Genomic DNA, 24,581 nt, shown 5'->3' with positions numbered 1-24,581 from the left:
TCTACAGAACCGTTTTATCCAGCATCTCTCACCCTAAAACTGAAGCTTAAATAAAATAAAATAACATTTTAATAAAAAAAAATACGATTAAACCAGGCTTAAACTAAATGTAAAACCAATTCGCCTCCTCCCTCGAGGCTTGCATTCATAAATATCCTCGGGCGTAGCACTAATTGTGATGATGCTAACCTACATACTCCACCCCCTCTAATCACTTTACCATGTAAGGTTACCTCCCGTACATACAGACATATGCACCGACTTGGAATATATATTCGAAACAGCCTCCCCTCTACTAGAGAATCAAAACTAGAAATAGACCGACAGGCCTTCATGCGCTTTAGACTTAACTTACAACATCGCTTAAGCTATTATATTTTCTCTATCGACCCAGGACTGCACCCTAATCAACCAAGTTCCTGACAGCATAGATACAACACTCTTTCTTGATACTAGCGCTCAAGGACATGTATTTGTTGACTTTAATATCCACAACAGTAATTGACATTGTTTCTCTACGTACACAGACGCAACTGGTAGCATAACATAGCTTCTCTATATCTAAACTTTTATCACAGACACTTATGTCTCTCAGACCGACAAGATAAACAAGCCTAACTCCTATATCTATTTATGAGAACAGTTCCCGATGATTATGTAACAGTTGCCCATAGCGCACTCAGGAATGCTGATCATGCTGTGATAATAGTAGAAACCATCTTAACTCTCAATACAAAGCTGAAGTGGCATTGCTCTAAACGACAAGGTACTACAAGAAAGGTGACTGGGAACCCAACGGGGATCTTATCAGATATGTCCCATGGGAAAATATATTTTCTCTTCCTTCAGAATAGTGTACAAATTGGACAACGAATAATTCAAAGCGACAATTGAATCACATGTTCCCACACATAAGTTCTATAGCAAACTCCAATCTCACCAATTGTTTACTTCTACTTGTGCAGCTGCCATTACTCAAAGGCAGCATGCATACTGCCAATTTATCTGGCATAAGTCCAGTACAAAGAGGCAAAACGATATAGTAAGAAATTAATAGCGATAAATAGATAGATAATAGCGATAGCTAAGAGAGAACACAGTGAAACCAGCAGAAAACGCATTTGAGGCATAGAAATTAATAACTATTAATTATAAAAGTGTGGTGAATAAATTCCTCCATTATCCAACAATTATGAGGTTGTTTTCACTGCAGCTGAGAAGGCTAACATGCTTGCTAGTCGGTTTCCTACAAACGGTACATTGGACCCAGTAAACCCCCCACCCCTTGATTTTTCTTTTGCGGACAGAAATCACACTAGATGATCTGAAAATCATCCCTTTCTCAAGTGCATGATATCATAAAAACCTACACACCTCAAAAGCATGTGAACCTGATCTCGGCTGTACTATTAAGACAATGCTCCAATGAGGTTGCTCCAGTTTCTTCCACACTTTTCATCAAACGCTTTAACGAATCTTGCTTTCCTGACTGCTGGAAAACTTCTGTGGTACAAGTTTACAAGAATTCCATTACCCTCCGCTCACTTTTCGCCTAAATATTTGAGTCTATAACTAACCACACTTTAGTCCATCACTTTACACATGCGAAACATTTTTCTGACCAACAATATAGATTTAGGCAAACAATTTCTACTGCAGATATTCTCATTGTAATCACTAAATGTATATAACATGCACTGAATAAAACAGAAGGTAAAGCAGTAGCCCTAGATATATCTTAGCCCTATATATCTTAGCCCTATATATCTTAGCAGTAGCCATATATCCCTAGACTTTTCACAGGGAATCGCACAAGGGTCTTCTCAGGAAAACCAGATCACAGTATTACTGGAGGAATACTTAACATAATTGATTTTTCTTAAGAGACGAATCCAGATTTTCCTCGATGGACGTACGTGAAAACAATATGATATAAATGCGAGTGTACACTAGGAGTCGATTCTCGGACATTTATTATTCCTGATATTCATAAATGACCACTCTGATAAAATTATCTCTTTGGGTATATTTGCTGATGACATCACGCTATATGGAAGGCAAAGGGGGAAAACAAATGAACACATATCTAAGGCAGAAAACCTAGAAGACCTCCAGTCTAGAACGCGTACAAAAATAGATGGTAACATTCAATCTGCCAAGACTAAACTTCTTACCTTTAAAAATTAAAGAAACCTTCTCAACCACCAATAGCTATGGCTAATAATAAATTACATGAAATTACTTCGTTCAAACTCATCGGCTTAACGCTTGCAGTGAGCATGAGTTGGAAGAGATACATCGAGATCATCGAGGGCATTATTTTCCCATGTATAGAGTACTGCTGCCACATTTTCGCTGGTGCTTCTGCTATTAAGCTCTTACTCCGGGACAGGGTTTAAAAGAGAGTCGACAACCATACAGGTTCCTAAATGTGAGCTAGGTTTCAGCCTCTTTCCCAGCAACGAAATGTTGCATCCCTCTGCCTGTTTACATGTATTTTAATAGTATATACTCTGACGAACTATAAGCCCGTGTACTCCATTGATGTAACTACTATCAACAAACCCAACAAGCAACAAAATTCCACCTCCTACACATTAAAGATCACCAGATGTAAAAAAGACTTCTACTTTAATAGTTTCTTCCCCAGAACTGCTAGACTTTGAAATTCCCTTCCGGGTCCGTGATTCCCCAACTGTATTATCATGCAGAAATTTAAGTGTAACGTAAACAGACATGTTGCTGCTCAACCGTATACTTAGTATCCATGCAATTGTGTCTTAGATCGATCTATCTAAGTCGCACTGTGCCTTTTTGAGGGTAAAAATGCAATAAAAACACATATCAAATCACTAGTTTAATAAACCTATTATATATATATAAAAAAAAACGTAGAAGACTACTAGTGGAAGAACGAGCAAAATTGATTCTCTCTGGGCCAGTACAATTCACTATACAAAAAATAAAATCTCTATATTATTACTCTATATATGTTGTCCAGAAAAGATGCTCTAAAAGTACAGCCTCTTATTTTATTAATCAAACCAGGATAGATCATAAGATATTGTTGTGTTGACTGAACTCATGCATTTATGACCTGAAGGTTTCATTGCTCTGTTATAGATATTGACGGTATTACACTTTAACAAACTGCTCCCTCTATGGAGGTGTGTCAGAAGAAGAGATGCGTCATTGAATTCCTATCAAAAGTTCATTGAGAATAGTGGTGACCGTGTAGAAAATAAAATTTGGAGCACAAAAGGTCATTCATTTTAATGGTATCACCTTCGTCTTCGTTTCTCCTGAACTGTTAAGTTAAAAATAGAGGGCTTTACTTTTGGAATGCCTTCGTATGATAAAGCGTGTTCTAAATGGCCATACATATTGATCGTTTATCGCTGGTAAAAGTACAATCTGAATGATGACGACTATGAAGAAAATTAAATTTCTAAGCACAAACCGTTGCTTATTTCAATAATAGCACCAACTCTCCAACTTCTTGAGTTAAAATATGAGGCCCTTTTTTACATGGCGATCATATAATGTGCATGGAAATTTTCATCAAAATCTATTGACCTGTACTTTGAAAAAATATGTGCACCATTCCTAGGTAGGAGACAACCATCATGTCAGAATCTGTCCAGTGGTGTCGGCTGTAGGAGTATATATATATATATATATATATATATATATATATATATATATATATATATATATATATATATAGGTTATGACCTTAACTTTTATAATTTACCTTGTGTGCACTATACCTAGGTCGGGGACCATCATCATGCCAGGTTTGGTCATGATTGGTCCAATGGTGTGGGTTCCGAGAGAGTTGTACACACAGACACACAAACACACGCAACTACGTTATATATATATATATATATATATATATATATAGAGAGAGAGAGAGAGAGAGAGAGAGAGAGAATTGAGTCTTGTACTTGTAAAGACATGAATTTTGATAAGGTAAATTGTTTTGGCCTCTTCGCTATAATGTAAAACCGTTCCCTCTATTAAAACTTATGGAAGCCGAAATTCTAATATGAAAGTACTTTTGAGCCGATTGAAATAGAATAAGAAAAATAGCTAACGTATACAAAATGAATTAAAATGACATCGTAAAACTGATTTTTAAAAATAAATTTTTCAAAGTACGATTTTATTTTTCTTTTAATACATTTTTAATGGCAAAATCATAAATATTTTCTGGTATTGCAAAAAAAAAAAAAAAAAAAAAACGCAGGGCTAATTGATTGTACGGGGCTTATTTTACAACTTTAGCTAGTGATAATAACGTTGAAGTTGGCCGTGATTTTGAGTTGTAAAATGACGACTGGCTGTTTTAATAGCGAATGGGATAAGGAAGCAGAGTTTGCATAGAGATCGATTTGTTGTCGGTTTACGCAACGGATTTTTTTTTAATCATAAAAATTTGATTGTATAAAACAATCAGTTCTAAAAGCAAGTGCGATTTGCTTTTTCTGACATAACGAAAAGTTCGTAGTTTTTCTAATTGTTAAAATCCTGGCCTATTGAACCGATAGCGGATACTTTCTATCCGATCTGTTGTAAGAATTGCAGAGAAAATAGTTTTATCTTTCTACCGCTCTCGACCCAATCATCTGACAATATCTGATTTTTTTCAGATGGAACACTACTGTTACATCTTGCGAAAAGCCTTACAGAGCATTGTTTCCGTCATTAGCATAGTACAAAATTGCATTCAATGTCTAATCGAATCACTCTCTATTGTTCTTGAAGGCCCCTCAAAGTGACGTCTCTAGTTTATCTGTATTCTATCATTAATTAAATACAAGGTGGCGGATGTAATTTCAATTTCATGGTTCATTTTTCCCAAGCTGTTGTACTACAATAATAACTGATTAAACCAATAACTCTCTTGCTCCGCAGGAGATCAAACTAAATTTCCCTAGACGTAGTTTTTTTCACGAATTCACACCTGTAAAACAACATTATCGCAAGAATATATCATGATCGTCTTGTTACATGAAAGGACTGTCCCCATCTCATATAAGTTAGAAGACAGACTAGATAATTGAAAATGATATTAGAAAAAGACTAGAATAAATACCTGTAGGCAAGTGGATAATTGAAATCCTAGAAATGTGAATTCTTTTAGAAATAGCTAAATATTATTTATGTCGAAAAACAGCGATTGTCCATTCTTTTAGAATAACTGGATATTAAATATGTCAGTTAAAAGAATGGACAATGCGAGTTAAAAAATATTGTTTAAAAATATGGTAGATATTAAACAATAGAATTAGGTATTCTTGTTTGCCAAGAGTGTGTTTAGACAGACATATGCAAATCCTAGTGAAAGTAAGTTACGTCGGGAACCACACTCCTAACGTCATAAACAAAGGAGATTTTTCAATATAGGAATCGTGGGTTCGAAGTTAGAGAGTCAGTGAGATGAGTATCAGATAACACACAGTGATAGTTAGTGTGAGATTGGGAGCCCCTTAGAAGCGAAGAGAGGAGATTAGACCATGTAGTCGAAATTTTTCAGTTCCCGACATCACCAATCGCGGTTGAATAAAGAAATCCTCTATATTTTGTTAGTGTTGACTCGTGTTGTCTTTACAACCGTGTGTGTTGTATATTTATCTATCAACAACGCTATATATAAACAAACTCTTGTATAACCCCCTTAAAAGTAATGTGCCTCCTTCATCATAATACTGAATCTTCTCTCCTATATATGAACTTTTACATCATATCTCCCAGTCCGTATTAATATGAAACTTCTAAGAATTGCCCCAGCCTGATATAAATGTCCCCTCCATATTTATCATCACGTCTTCATAGTGCTATAAGAAATGTTATAAATGTTTCCTCATTTGAATTATAATCACAATCGTAATCCCTGTATTATATGTACCCGTTATATGTCTCCCAAGATAAAACCCCGACATGCTACGCAACAGTCTTCATATTCAATGTAAACACATTTTTGTCATTTACTGTTCTTATAAGCATACAATTTATATCAATTACATTAATCATTCTTCATTATCTATACGTTATGCACGCTCATCCTTGTATGGATTTTTGGTTTTGCTAAGTGATAATTCAAACTTAAAAAAAAAAAACGAACCTGAATTGTTTGGATTCTTAAGACTACTGTTCAAATCTTTAGGTTTTTTTTTTCACCAATCCTTAACAATTATCAGGTAATCCTGTCAAACTCGCGAATCCTCTCTTCGGACTCGGGAATTTTCACCTATATTTAAAACAAATCTTAATTAAAGTTATGGGAATAACATTTTCTTCTTCCGTAAGCAGTATTTGTAATGTCATCCGTACTGTGAATTGAACATTTATCGTCCAGAAGAGTATCATTTACATCTAAAGTGCTTTTTTGTCACGCCACGAGTATTGCTTTTATTATTTTAGATTTACCAGATTACTACAACTTTTAGAATGAAATATTTCATTTAAATCAGGCGTTAGTATGCACTCCTCCTGCCACGCATAACTTGCTAAAAGTGAGTAAAACAAAAGGATACGAGAAGGGCAGATATGACTGTCCACTGATTGATAAACCGACAAAAATATTCTGAACAATTGAATAATTTGCTGACCAAATGCTTTAATAACCACAAAGCTGCGAGAGATACAAGCAGCTAAAAGGCTCGTTCTGTTTATCTATCTATCTATTTATGTAGCTTTCTATTTATTGTTACTAAGATTAATATAAATGCTTCTTTACTTCATAAAGAAATGTAAATTTTACTTGTGATGACTTAATGTTTTTCTTTCAATAAACTTTTATTTCGAGAATCATCTAATATTACTTTTTCTTAATCGAATGACGTTATACGCGCAATGAATAAATGATAGTAAAATTACAAGAAAAAAGAAAATAAAGTAGAATGAACAAGGCGATGAAGAAAACAAAAACGAGAACCACTGCAACTTTTCAATTTCGGTGAAACCAACCCGTCAAATACAAATATACTTATATCTATACGCAGATTAGTTTATAGTTCTACGATAAATAGCGCAGGTTTATAATAATGCTCTTTTTCAACTGCTTCGTATTGAATAACGTCAGCACTTTACGCCCGATCAATGACACTAGAGAAATTTATTTTTTCACATGCCGCTAAATGTAATAAAGTGAGTTTAACAAGGGAGGAAATTGTGAAAGACGAAAATTATAGAACCAATCTTTGCATTAAATATTCTGCTCTATATGATTTGTTTAAATGTATATTAGCAATTTGGTATTAATACACTACACTAAAAGATTAATTGTAAGAGATAAATTGAAAATATATTACTCTAGCACTATAGTAGATAAAAGTTTCGATCCTAAAATATTATCTGGACGAGGGTAAATCATATTCAACTGGAATCTTGTTGTATTTCTGCCGTGCAGCCGTAAGTTATAATTTTTATCTCTTATTTTGGTATGCTTTTCTTTTGAGGGTTGCTAAAAAGAATACCACAGCAGGAGAAGAAAACATAAAAATTATAAAATACTACTACGTCGCGGCAAAATTTCAACACACAGTATACACATTGATAATAACCCAGACCATTCCCTCAACGGGAGAGTGCTGCTCTCTGTAATCCTACAGCTTTCTCGGCCTGCTTTTTTGTATGTTTTCTGTTTCACTGTTTGTAAGTCTCTCTCTCTCTCTCTCTCTCTCTCTCTCTCTCTCTCTCTCTCTCTCTCTCTTTCTCTCTTGCTGAACAGAAATAAAATTTTTTTCTATTACTAAATCCGTATTTTCGTAAGCTTTGTATAGGAAACGCAATACATCGACATGTTGAACTAATTTCAATTTTTTAAAGACCATTTGATATTTCCATACTGCTTAATCGTATGTTGTAAGTTCCGCTTTAAGAATAATTAGTGAACTCTACTGTCCAACTTTACTATATTACATTTTATATATATTATTTTAATCGAAAGTGCTCGTCTGAGCTCCAATCTATGGTTCCACTTCGCCAAACTTTCATGAGAAACACTCGTCTAGCTGAAAACCCTCAATAATTTCCCGCATTCTTTATCTGTGCCTAACGTAGATTAAATGAAAAAAGCTTCTTTCTTAAGACTTCACATCTGTAGAACTGTATTCTTTTTGTCTGCTTTCCAACTGACTACAATATAGTTATCTTCAAGTCCAACGTAAACAAATTCTTGATCAGCCGTTCTCCCTAAGTAATCCAATTTACAAAAGTTTCACTACTAACGATTATTATGACTACTGTTCACTCTTTAACCCTTATCCTCGAGTGGTCTCTGAGTCTTTATAAGTGGAGATGCATATGTAAAAAAAACAAACTAAAATCATACGCTTAACGTTATTTTACTCAATTTTAGCGGTTTTTCTCGAATCATATTCCATAGCGTAACTTGAAAAAAAAAAAACGTATTTCAGGGACATCGGATCTCGAGGCCACCGTATCCTGGGGTTCTACTACACATATGTATTTCTGTGGAAATACGATTTTCAATTATATTTTACTTATTTTATATACTGATCCTTAATTTATGAAGCTCGGTGTGATTACAGAATATATAACCAACGAATGACAAAAGTCTACATTCGAAATTTCATAATGTTAAATTTTTTTTAATTACGGTGACATTTACAATTCTTGCCAGTAACTATTTCGGTGCGCAAAATCCTTCCTTTAATTTTTATATCAATCAATAACTCTGTTTTGCCCTTTTCTCATTAAGAGAAATAGCAACTATCAATCCACTTGTAAATTGAAAATGGCGGAATAAAAGATAAAAGATAAGTTAATTGAAATTTTCTGATTTTCTTGTCATGTCCTAATGCATTTTATTTTCTTCTTATCAAGGTTAATATCTACTCAAGTGTTTCTGGTTTGGGGTTATGAAGGTGTGCAATGAGAAAATCAAGACTATAAAATATATATCTAAAATTTGAATAGACCGTTCAACGATATTTTTTGGCATTAATTTATGTATGTAGTCGATAGCTGTGTAACATTTCTTCAATACTCTGTTTCACAAGTCATACATTCTTATAACGCATAACGGTTCATGGAAATCAGCTTAGGTGTGAGGTAACAATTCTTTGCTGTGCTCCTAGATAACCGTGTCATTGAGTATGTTGTTTAGGACTTATTTAGAGAATATTGTGTATCGAAAAAGCAAACGAAAATTTACCAGTAAATACTCTGAGGTTGGACAAGGACGTGCAACTTCTCTTTTGTAAAACAGTATATATGATATATTAGAACGTGGTTAAATGATCAGAGATTGAGAGGAAACGAGATAAATAAATACATAAACATGTATATCTATAATGCTTCTTTCGTTAATTATAAATTGATGTTGCTTAAATGAATTAAAATGTAATTTCGAAAGATAATTAAATTCCAGAACTAATGTATATCATCGTATGCATTTGGTATTTATAATATCGTGTAAAAAAAAACTTAGGGAAACAAACGTCTATTAAATCATATTTAGCATAATAGAGATAAAAACTAGATGGAAACATTCTCTACTTCAATTAGTATTTTTCACGATCCCGGTAAATATCATTTCGTCCTTCACAGTATAGTGAAAATCCCGGTAAATATCATTTCGTCTCTCACAGTATAGTGAAAATCCCGGTAAATATCAATATACGAATCGTCTTTGGCAAATAAATTGTTTTTCTCACAATTTACCTTTTTCCTTACCGTGATTTGGGCGTTTCAGCATTTATCTATTTCATATTATTTATATTTAATATAAAGAGTAACCGCTGTATGTTCCAAAATAGTAACACAACGTCGAATATGACAGATCGATTATTGATTTTGCCTAGCCATTTAGTCTATTTCTCTCATTTACCGTAGTTTTGAAGTAGGAACTATCATCATTCGGTTCAGATCAATTGAAAGATTGATGGCTGTCCAAGATCAAGTGTTGATGAATAATGCTTTTAAGAAAATGATTAGTCTCAACAATGACAAGCGCAAAAGTAAGTAGTATGAAAACCTGCCATCTAGGTCTAAGGTTCTGCAGTGTGACGACTACTATACACTATGACACAATTGAATCTGTAAATATCTCAACCGGGCAATCTGTAAGAAGTTGGATATTGATTGTAAAAGCAAGTCCTAGGAACATATATTCAAAAGAACTGTTCGAATAAAGTCACACATCATCCACTATGACTATGCAATTCCTACTACTACGTACTTAGAAAATAAAGTTTTTAAACCAGACGTAGTAATATGGGACAGGGAGAAAGAAGCAACCTTAGTAAAAATAAATGTTCCTTATGATGGTAGACTTAAAATAGCTAAGAGGGGGAAAGACATCCATAAAACATTGTCTTATGAGCATGCAAAGAAACTTGACTCTTCGTAAAATCTTTATCATTCCAGATATTGCAATAGCAAACAGACTCATGAAAATATTTCGAAAACTACCGAGCAAATATACACCGTAAACCAAGTGCAAGAGAAATAAAAACTATTGCGCCCACAAAGACGGTAAAATGGTAAAGTGATCTCTCGATTTGAAGGTTTGAGATGGAGCGCGAATATCTGGCATCCGATAGGATGTTCCTTTTACAAGCTAGAAAAAAATGATAAGAAAATTGAAAAATAATTGATAGGAATTTCCCCACACATATGTAACTTACACATTTTATATTATCTGTTAAATTTTAATCGGAATGTAAAATTCAGTGACGTGATTGTTAAAATAATTAAGCAATAAAGACTAAACTTATATTTATCTTCATGTATCGGTTTAAATATTTTCAAACTAGACAATTTTACACAACGATTTTATAGGAGAATCTTGATAAATGTGCTTAAGTATATCTCGTAATTTATATCGGTGATTAACACACACACTATATATATATATATATATATATATATATATATATATATATATATGAATGTGTATGGGGTATATATGGATGTGTGACCTGACAATCAATATTGATCAGTGTATTTATTTTTTTATATATAGCGAATATTTATATTTTTCTGTTTGAACTAATACAAAATATAACTTTCCTAGATATTTATATTCCATAAATCATTCAATATTTTCAAACAAGACAAGATACGTTTTCAAATGTAATACATGATGGAGGATGGCATGCGCTTGTGCATTTCTCTAAATATTTTTAATTGCGTAAAAGCAATATATTACAAAGAATTCTAAAGAAAATTTTATTACATTTGTTTTATATATAGTGCTGCATTTTATTTCCAAAACAAATCATGCGTAAGCTTTACACACAAAAGCACAAAAATAAGAACAATTAAACCAAAAAAGTACCTAACATATCAGAACAATTAACACAGAAAACAAGTCGAGTTAAACAAAACTTTGAGATTGATAAGAATCGATCAAATTCATGCATAAACGATTGTAATTATTTACGCAATTCATTTTCAGTGATTGTTAACTGATTTAATCAGTGGTATTTACCGATATGTTTACTGATATGTGAACACCTCCATACTTTTATCGGCTGCATGCAAATAATCGTAGTTTATCACACAACCATTTAACATTAGCCGTCTGTTGTCCCTTTCTAGTATCTGATACGCAATAAGCATTCCAGATGTTTCAGTGCCTTTCATATGCGGACATGACGGATGACTCAGAAACTGCTCGACGATAGATATCGAGATGGAGCGAAACGCTATGATGATAATGATCAAGAATTTTATCTGAATTTCTGCCTTGTGCTAATAATAGCGGCTGTGACGATATTGGATTTATCCCGGAACAAAAGTCTACCACAAAAAAAAAAAAACTTGTAAGGATACAAAATAAACATATCTATTTCAATTTATTTACTATCTGTTATATATCTTATATATTTCTTAGTTTATTAGTTTATAAAGTGTTTATTTTATTTTATGTTTTGCTTTAGAAATTCTACGTTTACAGAAGTTAAGATGAAAGGAAATAATTGTGATAATATCCAATGAGTGCTGTGCCGCTATGTAGTAATGACTGTTGCATTCGTTTATTGCACGTAATTGATATTATAAAGAAATAACAATAAAACTGAACATAAAAAATATCATTCAACTGATGACGATGCCTGAATATTTAATATCTTTTTGATTATTCCTTTACAAATAAAGCTTCATTTGTATTCTGTTGCTTTTATACTTACAAACGTTTAGTTATATGGATCGGCATTGTACGTTTCATTTTTTATCAATATGATTATTTTGCTGACATTAAGTATCCTGATACTTTCCAGGAGCAAGTATTTACATAATGGAACAACACGAAGTTTGCCATGATCACCATCATTGCAAATTGTGTTATATAATCAAATAAATTCGAAGTAGGCACATCCAGCTACTTAGTCCATATGATCCAGTTCGGAATCGTCACGTAGGCCTATAAAATTTACCTATGATAGATTTGAAAACAATTGGTGATTTAATGCTGGGTAGCAACACTTATTATACATTAATTAGTGCATGCAACCGACTGACAAGAAAATGCGAGGTTACTTATACTTGGGGACTTTGAGTTTATCTCTTTACTTGGATCAAACAACGCTTAGTCTACTACGTCTTGTTAGGCGGAGACTAACTATCGTAATCTGGAAGCAGAATTGCCAAGTTAAGGCCCAGCACTTGGTTAGCTTGGTTCGAGCTCTAGTGGCAGGTTATCGAGAAAATGATGCTCACTTACTTGGGTATTTTATTTGCGTGTATGTCCGCAAGGATATAAAGATGTGATAAACCAACGTTTTGTTACTGTGTTGGTACACATAAAATATGTTTTTCGATACGGTTACATGAACTAGATGAACTATCTTATAGATTTGTTCCCCGATGTATATAGGAAAAGTGTTTATGTGTCCTTGTTGTCTGCCCACAAGAGCAGAGTTTGACATACGACGGGCTTTTAATGTAGAGAAACTAACTCCAGCTCCTCTACCAAGCAGAGTCTTGACTGAAGCGAAAATGAAATTTAGTTCAGTCCCACAACGAATTCCTCATTCACTGTAAACAGGTCATATGGATAGTAGCATCATAACAGATACTACACTTTGTTCTTCTCAAAAACGAGGATGATTTAAACGTTTGTCACTTCCTGATACTGTTTTTCTGTTAGATTTTTTCTGTTTTTTTAAAAATGATTTTCGCTAATTTTTTTCGTTATTTTTTTTACGAAACTTTACATAAAACAATCGACGTAGAAAACTGTCTTGACGAAATATTTCCTAAACTCGACTGTTTTCGTAATGTTAAGGCAAATAAGTCAACTTTTCTTGCGAACAAAATATATCGATAATGTAATAATATATATATAATGTAAGGTTGAGTAATTATTTATATAAAACATGTAAAAGTCGCGTTTGAAGGACTTAATATAAAAAATAAACTTTTAAGCGAAATTTCATATTTTTTGTTAAATCCAGCAGAAGATATTAGTAGTTGTTTGCGTTTTGCGAGTAGTAATGATCGAAAGGTTAGAAATGTATGCTTAGCTTCGAGGAGGAATAATTACTACAACAATATTGGAAACATTCTCAATGACAAAACATTGAATAAAAATGAAAAGAAAAATGACATTGCACAATAAAATGTTTAAAAAGCAATTTACTATATCCATACGTATAGAAAGTGACATGCATCTATCGGAACTGTCTCTTTTTCGATTAATATACACATTTAAACAAAGCAGATTGATATCAGGACATACACTCCGGACACCTGTTATTTTTTATATGTGTAACGCCCTCTTTATAGTTGCCATCTTATGTTAAGAGTCCTGTAGCAAGTCATTTGTGGGCAATATATTGAAATTTTTGCATATTGGTACAGTTAAAAAGATCGTTCGCATAATGCCCACAACTGATAAAGATATCAGTTTTTATCTTTTCCAAGACATAATGATTAACAAAAAGGAATCAAAATCGTCACTATAAAAACATGCAAAAATTTATTTACATCAGACAAGGATACACAAAAATAAACACATTCTTATACGTGGAGAATTATAAAGACCGGCTTAGAAGTTTTGTTGAAAGAGCAGAGTAATATATTCAGGAATCTTGTTCGAGATACATGCTATACAGCTCATTTTTTTCTTAATAAGAACGTAGCATTATCAAGCAATAATTGAATTAACTAATTGGAAACTGCCCCATTGTAACATTATTTGTCTCTCCGCGCATAAGAAAACACATACCCAACAGTGCAAACTAATATTATCTCTACAACAATAGTGGACAAAATTCTAAATAATAATCGTCAAAAACGGACGAACAAAAGAGAAAAAAAACATAAATGGTAATATTACTACTCACTGTTTATATAACTTGGTAGGCGAACATCTAAAAATAAAGAGAGAAAGAAAAACAAACAACAAGAGTAATAAGAGTAAACATTGTCTCAAAAATTTATAGTTGTTTTTTAAAATGGCGTCTATGGCAGGAATGGTAACTTAAGAAACGAAACAAAAATAAAAAATAACACATCACACATTACACACTTTTTGCATCATATACTGATTGAATAACTGATGATAGATACACAATATCGACAACATGAAGTAAAAACAAATAATTAATAATGATGTCATGAATAGATTGTAACATTGCAATTTGAAAGTCGTCTAATGGAGCGTCCAAAGTAATTGTGTTACTCTAGTCGTAATAAATATTATTGCTAATTCTGTGAAACATTAGACTACTTATGGACTATTTGGAACCTTTGGAGTCAAGCAAGAATTACTTGAAGTATAATTACAGACTTCTATATTATTTGTTAATTCTTCTGTTTTTGCTCAAATTGGTTCATTAACCTACACAATATTTTTTGACGTTAGACGACCATAAACGTAAAAAAGAAGCTAATTAGATTATTCAGGGTAATTTAGTTTTCCTATTTATCTAATTCTCGCAGCTGAATGAGGTAACCGGAGATTCAGAAACTTAGGTAAAAGATCAAACGCCCTAGAAGAAGGGCACTATGGCTTGCAGGAACTGCCTTGATACGCATGTCGGTACTTCCTGGTGTGGATAAGAGGAGTAGGATAAACAAAGAAGAAAAAGCCCGAAACGTTAATCTCTTTAAAAGCGCACATGCCCAGCAACATGCCGCAAGAGTGAACACACCATTCCGATAATGATCTACATTCTGTTGTCTTTACTACCTAGGGTAAACCTTCCTCCGACTAAACCGAGCTTAATTGTTTAAATTTATTAGACGTCGCAAATCTATTTAAAAATATAAAATACACTTGATATTGTTTTCCGGAAAAGAGCATAGATAACAAAAAAGAAGAGTTAAAATGTATTTAGACAGTATTTAAACATTTCCTTCTGGACGTTTAACTCGTTATGTTTCCATTTCTATCTATACACTTTATTGGCTTTTTAAACGTTTCCTTATTCATTTTATTATTACATTTTATTGTATGGTGTTTTAAGGGACACAAATATACGCAGCGTTGCTCCTATTCAATGTGAATTTCTGGAAACTAAAATATTTATAACTAGCTGTTCAGCCCGGCTTTGTTCGAGCCCTACGTACTGTTCATATCTTGCCGTACATTGAATACACTTTATGTAATATTTCAAATATTTAGACCAAAGATTGTCTAAATAATTTCGTAGAGACTGCAGGCGTCAATTTTTTTTTTTATTATACCCCAATATTAAACCCTTACTATTTAATAATTTGGCATAAAATCAAAATACAAAGTTTTCACATGTCCAAGTTACCTACATCTAAAATTTAAAGTCTGTTGGGCCAAAATCGGCGGAGTAATTTGGTAAAATCTGCAAAGGTAACCTCCTTCAACTTTGACCTCTTGGCAGCCAGATTTTCGCCCCAAAATTGATTCAAATGCTTGCCGCTTAGCTGAATACCCGTTATGTATGAATTTCAAATGTGTAGACCCAAAATTGGCTTAGTGGTTTGCAAGAAACCGCAAATCCTCTAGACTTTGACCCCTTGGCAGCTAGAATTTTCGACCCTAACCGGTTAAAAAGCTTTCCCTATCTCTGATTACCCTTTATGTAAAATTTCAAATGTTTCGACAAGAAATAGGCTGAGTAATATTTTAGAGACCACAGAGGTTAATTCTTTTTTACTTTGACCTCAATTTTGACCCTTTAACACTTATTTTATGGGCTCCAATCAAATTAAAACTTCAATCCATGACAAGGTAAGCTACATTTAAAATTTCAAATCTTTAGACCCAAAATTGGCGGAGGAGTTTGGTAGAGTTTTCAAAGTCAAATTGTTGAACTTTGACCACTTTATAGCCAAATTTCTAACCGAAAACATTTACCCAAATGTCGCACCCCCTTATGTCAAATCCCGAGTGTCCAGACCGAAAATTGACAGAGTTATTTGGAAAAAGAATGTACACAGACACACACACACACACACACACACACACACACACACACACACACACACACACAGACATTGCACATCATCAATATATATATACCCCTGTACACATCATCAATATAATAAAACGATACACATGTTATGTTTATACGTACGGTGTTAATTTTAAATTATTATTATTCTTCAACAAGTGATTTTCATTTCAGTGATAGAGAGGAAATTTAATTGCTAAGTACTATAAGGTCAAGTAGACATATAACGACTATTTATTTTTAAATAGTCGACTTCTCAAAATTTTTAATAAATAAGAAAGCTCGCATATTTGTTTTATTTATTTTAAATATGTTAACTTGACAATAGATTTGATTTTTACACAAAGAAACGATTTCCCTAAACAGGATTGGATCTTACAAGTATTTTTAAATGCATGATTATAATTAGAAATAAATTATACCGTTAAATTTCCCCATGGTCGTGTTGCTTCTATTATTATTATTATTATTATTATTATTATTATTATTATTATTATTATTGTTGTTGTTGTTGTTGTCATCATCATTATTATCATTATTATTATTATTATTATTATTATTATTATTATTATTATTATTATTGTCTCACATGGAGCTTTCACACAAGTCAGCAAACGATCTGATTAGACACCTGTGGCGTTCTCTGGAAGCTGAGTGACAACAAGTTTCCTCAGACGTCCAGCTTTCTCCACCTCCTTCGATAGCATTTGCAAATGAATTTGAATCATCGCAACAGCCTCTTACCATTGATTTCTCGCTGGTAATGGTCATTGGTTTCTACTGGAATTTGAGTGGCACTAAGCCTCCCTAAGGTCCCAATTCTCTTTGCGCTTGTCCAGCCGAGGTCTGGTCAGCGCTCTCTCCTCGGTCTTTCAATCCTTCTTGACCATTCTCGGCTCTTTGGTATAACTTTTCTATCGGAGGGGAGTGGTGTTGAAATAGTGGGGTGATGCATGGTTGGGTGTGTAACCTGTAGATATGCAGCTTTGGCGTTCTTTATTCACTGTAACGTTTATTCGTTATATTGTCTTCTTGTATTATTCTCAACATTCAAGGATTTTATTTAATATTTCAGCTGTTTTCATTATCATTCATCGTTGTATTTTTGCAGTTATTCCTCTGATTCCAATTTCTGACATTCTTTTTTCGAAGTTTTTTCGGAATTGTTCCTAGTGCTCCTACAAATTATTATTATTATTATTATTATTATTATTATTATTATTAAAATATAATTCTTTACACTTAATTTTTTTTTTTACTATGTTAATTGAATATGAGATGATTCTATAATTTTGAAAATTCTCATTCTGCCGTCCTTATGGAGAGTACAATTACTCTGAGATGCTTATTTCTTACCTCCACATTATTGCAAAACATACACTTTGTCATTTTACGATTGATAATTTATTACAGATAATAATTTGTAAGTAAATTAGGCATAAGTATAGCATGGAAATACGTAAGCAAGTGGCAAACTTATTTGACCAAATTCAAGCAATGCTTTGGCAACAACATTATCTCTCTTTATGGCAATATCAACTGACCACCTCGTTCCCTTAGACTTGATTAGCCCCGACTTTTTCTCGTGGGAATATCTTAAAGAAAGTGTCAATGTTACTAAATTCCAAACCGTGTATGAATTGAAGGAAACTATCAGGAACGAAATGAGGGAGTTTAATCGCAATCCAGAGATTCTCCAATCTGTCATGAATAATATTTTAGAAAGAGAACAAAAATGCCAAGCTGAACATGGTCAACATTTAAGTGAGATTATTTTTCAATAATAAAGATTGTTTGAGTTTTGCATCTTTCTTTTAAAAAGAATTTTCCAACGTCTAGCCAGATAGTGTTAAAATTACAGAAAGATATAATCGAAGAATCTATTCAAGTTCAAAACAATTCAGTGATGTTTTGGAGACCCTGCATAATTAGAAACTATTATATTGAAGCTGAGTTTATTGATAAGTTTTATTTTTTATTCATAATCTTCCTTTATCGACTAATTAATGTTGATACTTTAATTATTAAGCATATTATTTAGAATTTGCTTCGTATATTTCGAATTGAACCATGTCTGCTATCTTTTACCGTATTACTATTTCTTGTAAGACGCTTGTCCGTGGAGACTCTTTGTGTAAAGAATTAGAGTGTGTTTAGTTTATATTGGTATGCAGATTATCGGTCGATTTTTCGGGTTTTTGTCTCCTTATCGGATTTTTTTATTTTAATAACTTTGTTAATTTATGTCTTTCACATAGTATATAATATATTCAGCTCTAATGTCTTATTCAAACGTTTGTCATATACTTTATAAAGTCTTATAGCATAATAACATTTATAAATAACTTAATTAATTAATGTATAACATTTATAAATAATTAATTGAGAAAAGCCTGAAGTTCTCCATCTGTACGCATCACTTAAAATTCGAATTTTCGAAATTAAGATCTAATAAAAACTTCACTAAGATGTGTTATAAGCGTACAATTGGATTATAGCAATACTATATTTTATAGAATTGGGCTAGGACATATTTAAGAATATTATTACTTCACATTTTAGCTATTGCAATTAACATATGTAAAAGACAAAAGGAAATAATAAATAACGGCTTATTAGTAATAAATGATAACGTTAACTTAATCATTATTATCAAATAAATATTAATTAATACTAACTATGATTTTAGTTAATATTTGCTGTAACCTAGAGTTGTAAATATTAACTAAATTTTTATTATTAGTTTAATATTAACTAATACTAACTAGAGATTTTGTTTATATTTGCTGTAACCTAGAGTTGTAAATATTAACTAAATTTTTATTATTAGTTTAATATTGACTAATACTAAATAGTAAGTTTGTTTATAATTGCTGTACCATACAGTTTTATATATTTCAGAAAAAATGCTTCAATAATCAATTGTATTATTAAATAAAATAAACATTAAAAATTATACACATTAGCTTTGAATTCGCTGAATTACAAAATGAGTAAAATCTTTTGGAAATCATTTCGGAATTAAAATATTGTTATTTACATTTCGATACCTTAATAGATGCATTTAACAAAATATTTAATAGTGACACGTTTCGTATTCTCTTTTTGTTTCTTTTTTTCTGGTTAATTTCATGTTTATAGATCTCTTTGTTGAGGGTTTTAACTTATTCTTTTATTCTACTTTTGTAGTTTCCGATATTAAGATACTTTCTGAATGCAAACACCAACATTTTCAGAGGAAGAGATCTATCAACACATTTAGTAATGTTAATAATGTTTTATTTAGCCTAATTTCTTAATACTGTCCTTTCCCTTTCTACTGATAATTGATCAAGCTTGATAACCTATAAAATAATATGTATTAAAAATTAATGTAAGAAACCTGATCCCTCTATTTATATGGCAACATATATCTAAATAGATGTATACACACACACACACACGCACACACACACACACACACACACACACACACACACACACACATATATATATATATATATATATATATATGATTGCAACGTCTTGTCAGACGAGTGCCACTCCCTCAGACACTTAAAGTCCCTGAGCCCTAACATGACGTTTTATTTTTTAAATGTTTTTAGGGGTACTGGCGAATTCACACACTCAAGCAGGCATGACACTGAAGACGGTCATTGCTATATATATATATATATATATATATATATATATATATATATATATATATATATATATAGTACACGCATACACACATACACACATATATCCATAAACATACACATATACATATATACATACATACACAATACATAATACATATACATACACAATGCATGCATACCCAAATACCTACGCATATATACACACATATCCAAATACAAAAACACCTATACATGCATATACACATACAAATACGTACACACATATGCACATATACATACACATACATTTAAATACATATACATATACATACATTCCTATGAATTTATACACAAGCATACACATAGACATAGATACACATACATATACATACACACAACAAACATATATACACATATACATATAAACACACACAAACATATATACATATATACAGACATATACAAATATATATATATGCATACAAAACTACATATATAAACATACGTACACATATACGTAAATACACACACTGATACATATAATGATGGCAGATCAACTATCACATGCTTCCAGCATTTCAAGCCTACACGCGTCACACCTTTTGCATTGCTATAGGACTATTTTATAGACTAATGCCTGATGGAGTATCTATACAAAGATGATGTTACATAGATTAAGCTTTGTACGACAGTAAAATCTCTCTCTCGGTTCAAAATGTTGAGGGTCAGCAATAATCAAAGAGCAAGATAGCCAGAAACAAGTTAAACTGCAGACCAGACCATGCGGGTATTGGTCTCCCGCTTTATGGTTGTTTAAATCCGAGATTTGCTTCTCCTAGAGGGGTTGCCTTCACCACGCCTTACGGGAGCCCACTCCACCCCACATAATCATGGAAATAAACACATGCATGCACACATACATGAATACATACCGAATGCGCACAAACATACATATGCATGTGCACACACATGCAAACATACACACATAGAGGTACACATTATAAGCATGTGCTTGCATATGAATACACACACGTACACATGCACATACATGTAAAATACACATAAAGGAGCGTTCCAAAAGTCATATATCCTCAATGATAAGGATGAAGGTGATGGGTACAATTCAATGAGTTTGACAAAAAACAAATCCAAAACAAACTAAATATACATAGAATCAGACGAAAAATCCAAATAAATAGAACAGCGTTTCAAACGGCTGGAGATTATATATATATATATATATATATATATATATATATATATATATATATATATATGATTGTTGAGCTGGATTAAATCCGACGATATGAAATAAAATGGAGGTGGAAGGACCTGGATACTTAACGTTTCGCCCGATTTATGCGGGCTTCTTCAAGAGGGATGGTCATTGACGAGAGAGTCGGAGGATTGGGGCTATATATAATGATGGGGGAGAGCAGCATGTTTTCCTTATGTAAATTAGATGTCATATATACATGTATATACATTTTATGAGAGAAGAACTAATTAGAGTAAACTAGTGTAGTGGATTACGTCTAAAAGATAAAATATCGTAGAGATTAAAAATTGTGTTTGGAAATATAGCGGTGATAGATTAAATAAATAAAATGACACGAGATTACGAAAGAATCTTTTTTTTTGTTTTTTTTAAATTAGAAATAATTGAATTGGGATAAAATAGCGCAGTAACTTAAAAGATGGTATCTAAAAATAAGAATAGGAGGTGATAAAATTGAGTCTAAAAATAGATAATGATAAAATACAGTAAATAAGTAAAATAAAAATAAAATTAAGTGAAATTACGAATTTTTTTTTTCGCGTTTAACCGGTGTCTAAGTTGTTTTCTTTAATAATTATTTTCGACAGAAAGGGAGCAACGTGGAAAAAACCTTTTACCTTTTATATATATATATATATATATATATATATATATATATCCCAACCAGTATCAATGGACTATAACTTTTTTACTGAAATAATTGTCAAACATTAAATGAACTAGGACAAATGCTTAGAATACAATAACCACATAGCAATTTTTATGTTGACATAATTAGTAGGGGATATTCGATCCATCTTTATGAATGACTTGTAAAAGACGTTAATCCGCAGAATTAGTCAAATGTGTGTTTTCGTCAACAGTTGTTCCTCGCGATACCTCTTGAAGAGCATCCCACAACTCATCTTTACTCTTAAATTGGCATTCACTTGCATAGAGACGTCACTTCATGATACTCCAAAGGTTCTCAATTGGGTTCAAATCTGGTGAATTCGCAGGACACTCCATCCTCTGTAGCCCAGAGAACCCCAGTTGTTGCAAATACTTTGATTTTTTTGCTGCATGCGTGGGAGCATTATCCTGCATAAAATAATAGTTCTTCTGAACGTCACCCTTGCGTCTTCAGCCATGGTTCAAAGTGCACCTTTATAAAAGCTATGTAAGCATTTGACGCCATTTTTACGCCTTCTGGAACTCTCCATGGGCCAACTAATGTACCTTCGATAATTCCAGCCCAAATTATTATCCCACCACCACCTTGTTGGCGCTTTAATCGCTGATGACGATGTCGTTTATTTGGGACCCATCCCTTGCCATATGGGTCATCAGGAGTGACACGCACTTCATCACTGAACAAAACTTTGGAAAAATCCGCTTGCATGTTGTCCTCTGCCCATTTCAATCGATTTTGTATGTGATGTTGCTTTAATGGAGGCTTTGTCACAGGCTTAACAGACTTTGCAACTTCTTTCAGAAGGCGACATCGAGTACTTTTTGAGACATTCTTCAATCCGGCCTGGTCAAAGATTCTCGACCTGTCTATCCAGGGTTCTTAACAACTTCACGTTTCATTTGGAGTAGAGAACGGCGTGAAACAACTCTATATTTACCTTTATCATCTCTCTAACTTACCTTTGTAGGGTCTTTGACAAAGTTCTGCACAGTACGATGGTACTTTCCTTTCATTTTAGATATTTCAGGGGTAGTTCTATCTTTTGCTAGCTGTTCTGTAATGGTACCCTTTTCAGAACTATTCTGTAATGGTACCCTTTTCAGAACTACTCAAGCCACCTTTACGAACCATTTAATTGACGAAACAAACTGCCTTGTTAATAATTTGACACACATCAAATAGCGTGGATTCAGCAATTATGATGACAAATTATTTACATTGCGCCGAAGAGTACGAAATTTTCACAGCTCAGTACTGCCAACGTTTCCGAACCTTTTGATACGAAACTATCGGTAAGTTTCTGACACTGGTAAAAAATGTTATCTCGTTAATAATATGACACGCAGTGTATATACATCAATATGCAAACATATATACATATATATATATATATATATATATATATATATATATATACTTATGCATGTATATATACACACACATATATATACCTATATATATATACATATACGAAATAAATATACATATATATACATATACATATATATATATATACATACATATATATTATAAATATATATGAATGAAAAATTATGTAAATTAACAATTTCAATGAATAATTCCTATGCATGATTCTTATCCTCAGAGAATTTACCTTTCAGCATGAAGTATACATTAAAACACTCCAATCCACTTGGATTGTATCAGTATTATTTTCTGTGGATTTTACAAATATTATTTTATTCTTTATTCATTAAACAACGAAAAACATTAATATTTTTATTACTTGTCAAATAATACATGCTATTATGAAATTACATAATTGAATTCAGCATTTTCGTTTATATTATGCTATATCTAGTATGCGAGCTTTCTTTACTTTATTGAGATTGTATATTAAAAACTGGTACTCATATTTATACGGTTTTTAATTCACAATATTATACAGTCTGCTACCGATATCCCTTCAAGATTTCATTATATATATATATATATATATATATATATATATATATATACGTACATATATATACATATATATATATACATACACATACATATATATATGCATATACATACATATACTTACATATATATATACTTGCATATACATACATATATATACATACATATATATACATACATACATATATATATAAATATAAAAAATTATATAATAGTTGTATAAAAATTCTTGCTGACCTTTTTTTTTAAGTGATGACCTGTACATTTCAGTTGACCTATATTATTTTGCCCTATATATATTTTCGCGCCTTTAACATTTCCTGTCTGGGTCAGTTTGACTTTTGTTTCCCTTAATTTTATATTTTATATGTAACTTTTTCATTTTTTTTCTCCTTTTTCTTCCCAGATTTTTTTTTTATTTATAGTTATGTCTCGGAAGTAGAGTGAAAAGAACATTTTATTTTTCTTTTATTAATACTATTTTTTCTTGTACACATTTTTGTGAATTATTCCATGGATTTTTTCCTTTGGATTATTATGGCCCATCTTCTTCTAATTACGGGATTTCCTTTGATTTTACTTGTACAAATGGAAATTATTTTAACTTTCTTGAAGTTTTACATTTGAATTTTACCGTCACTGGATTTTTTATCTTCCACCAGACTATC

General features: G+C 32.2%; 1 protein-coding gene across 1 annotated transcript in view; it reads right to left on the bottom strand.

Annotated features, from left to right (window-relative positions):
• Nucleotides 1-24,581, bottom strand: part of LOC145303491 (CCN family member 1-like) — a 384,636-nt gene that overhangs the window by 158,417 nt on the left and 201,638 nt on the right. The window contains exon 3 of the mRNA XM_080144917.1: nucleotides 14,325-14,351. Coding sequence (XP_080001043.1) covers nucleotides 14,325-14,351 — 27 coding nt within the window. The remainder of the gene's footprint in view (nucleotides 1-14,324; nucleotides 14,352-24,581) is intronic.

This window comes from Euprymna scolopes, chromosome 19 (assembly GCF_053919585.1).
Source record: "Euprymna scolopes isolate OS-2025 chromosome 19, ASM5391958v1, whole genome shotgun sequence".
Lineage (NCBI taxonomy): Eukaryota > Metazoa > Mollusca > Cephalopoda > Sepiida > Sepiolidae > Euprymna > Euprymna scolopes.
Note: the sequence above shows the minus strand (reverse complement) of the source record. Positions and strands in the feature narration are given on the sequence as shown.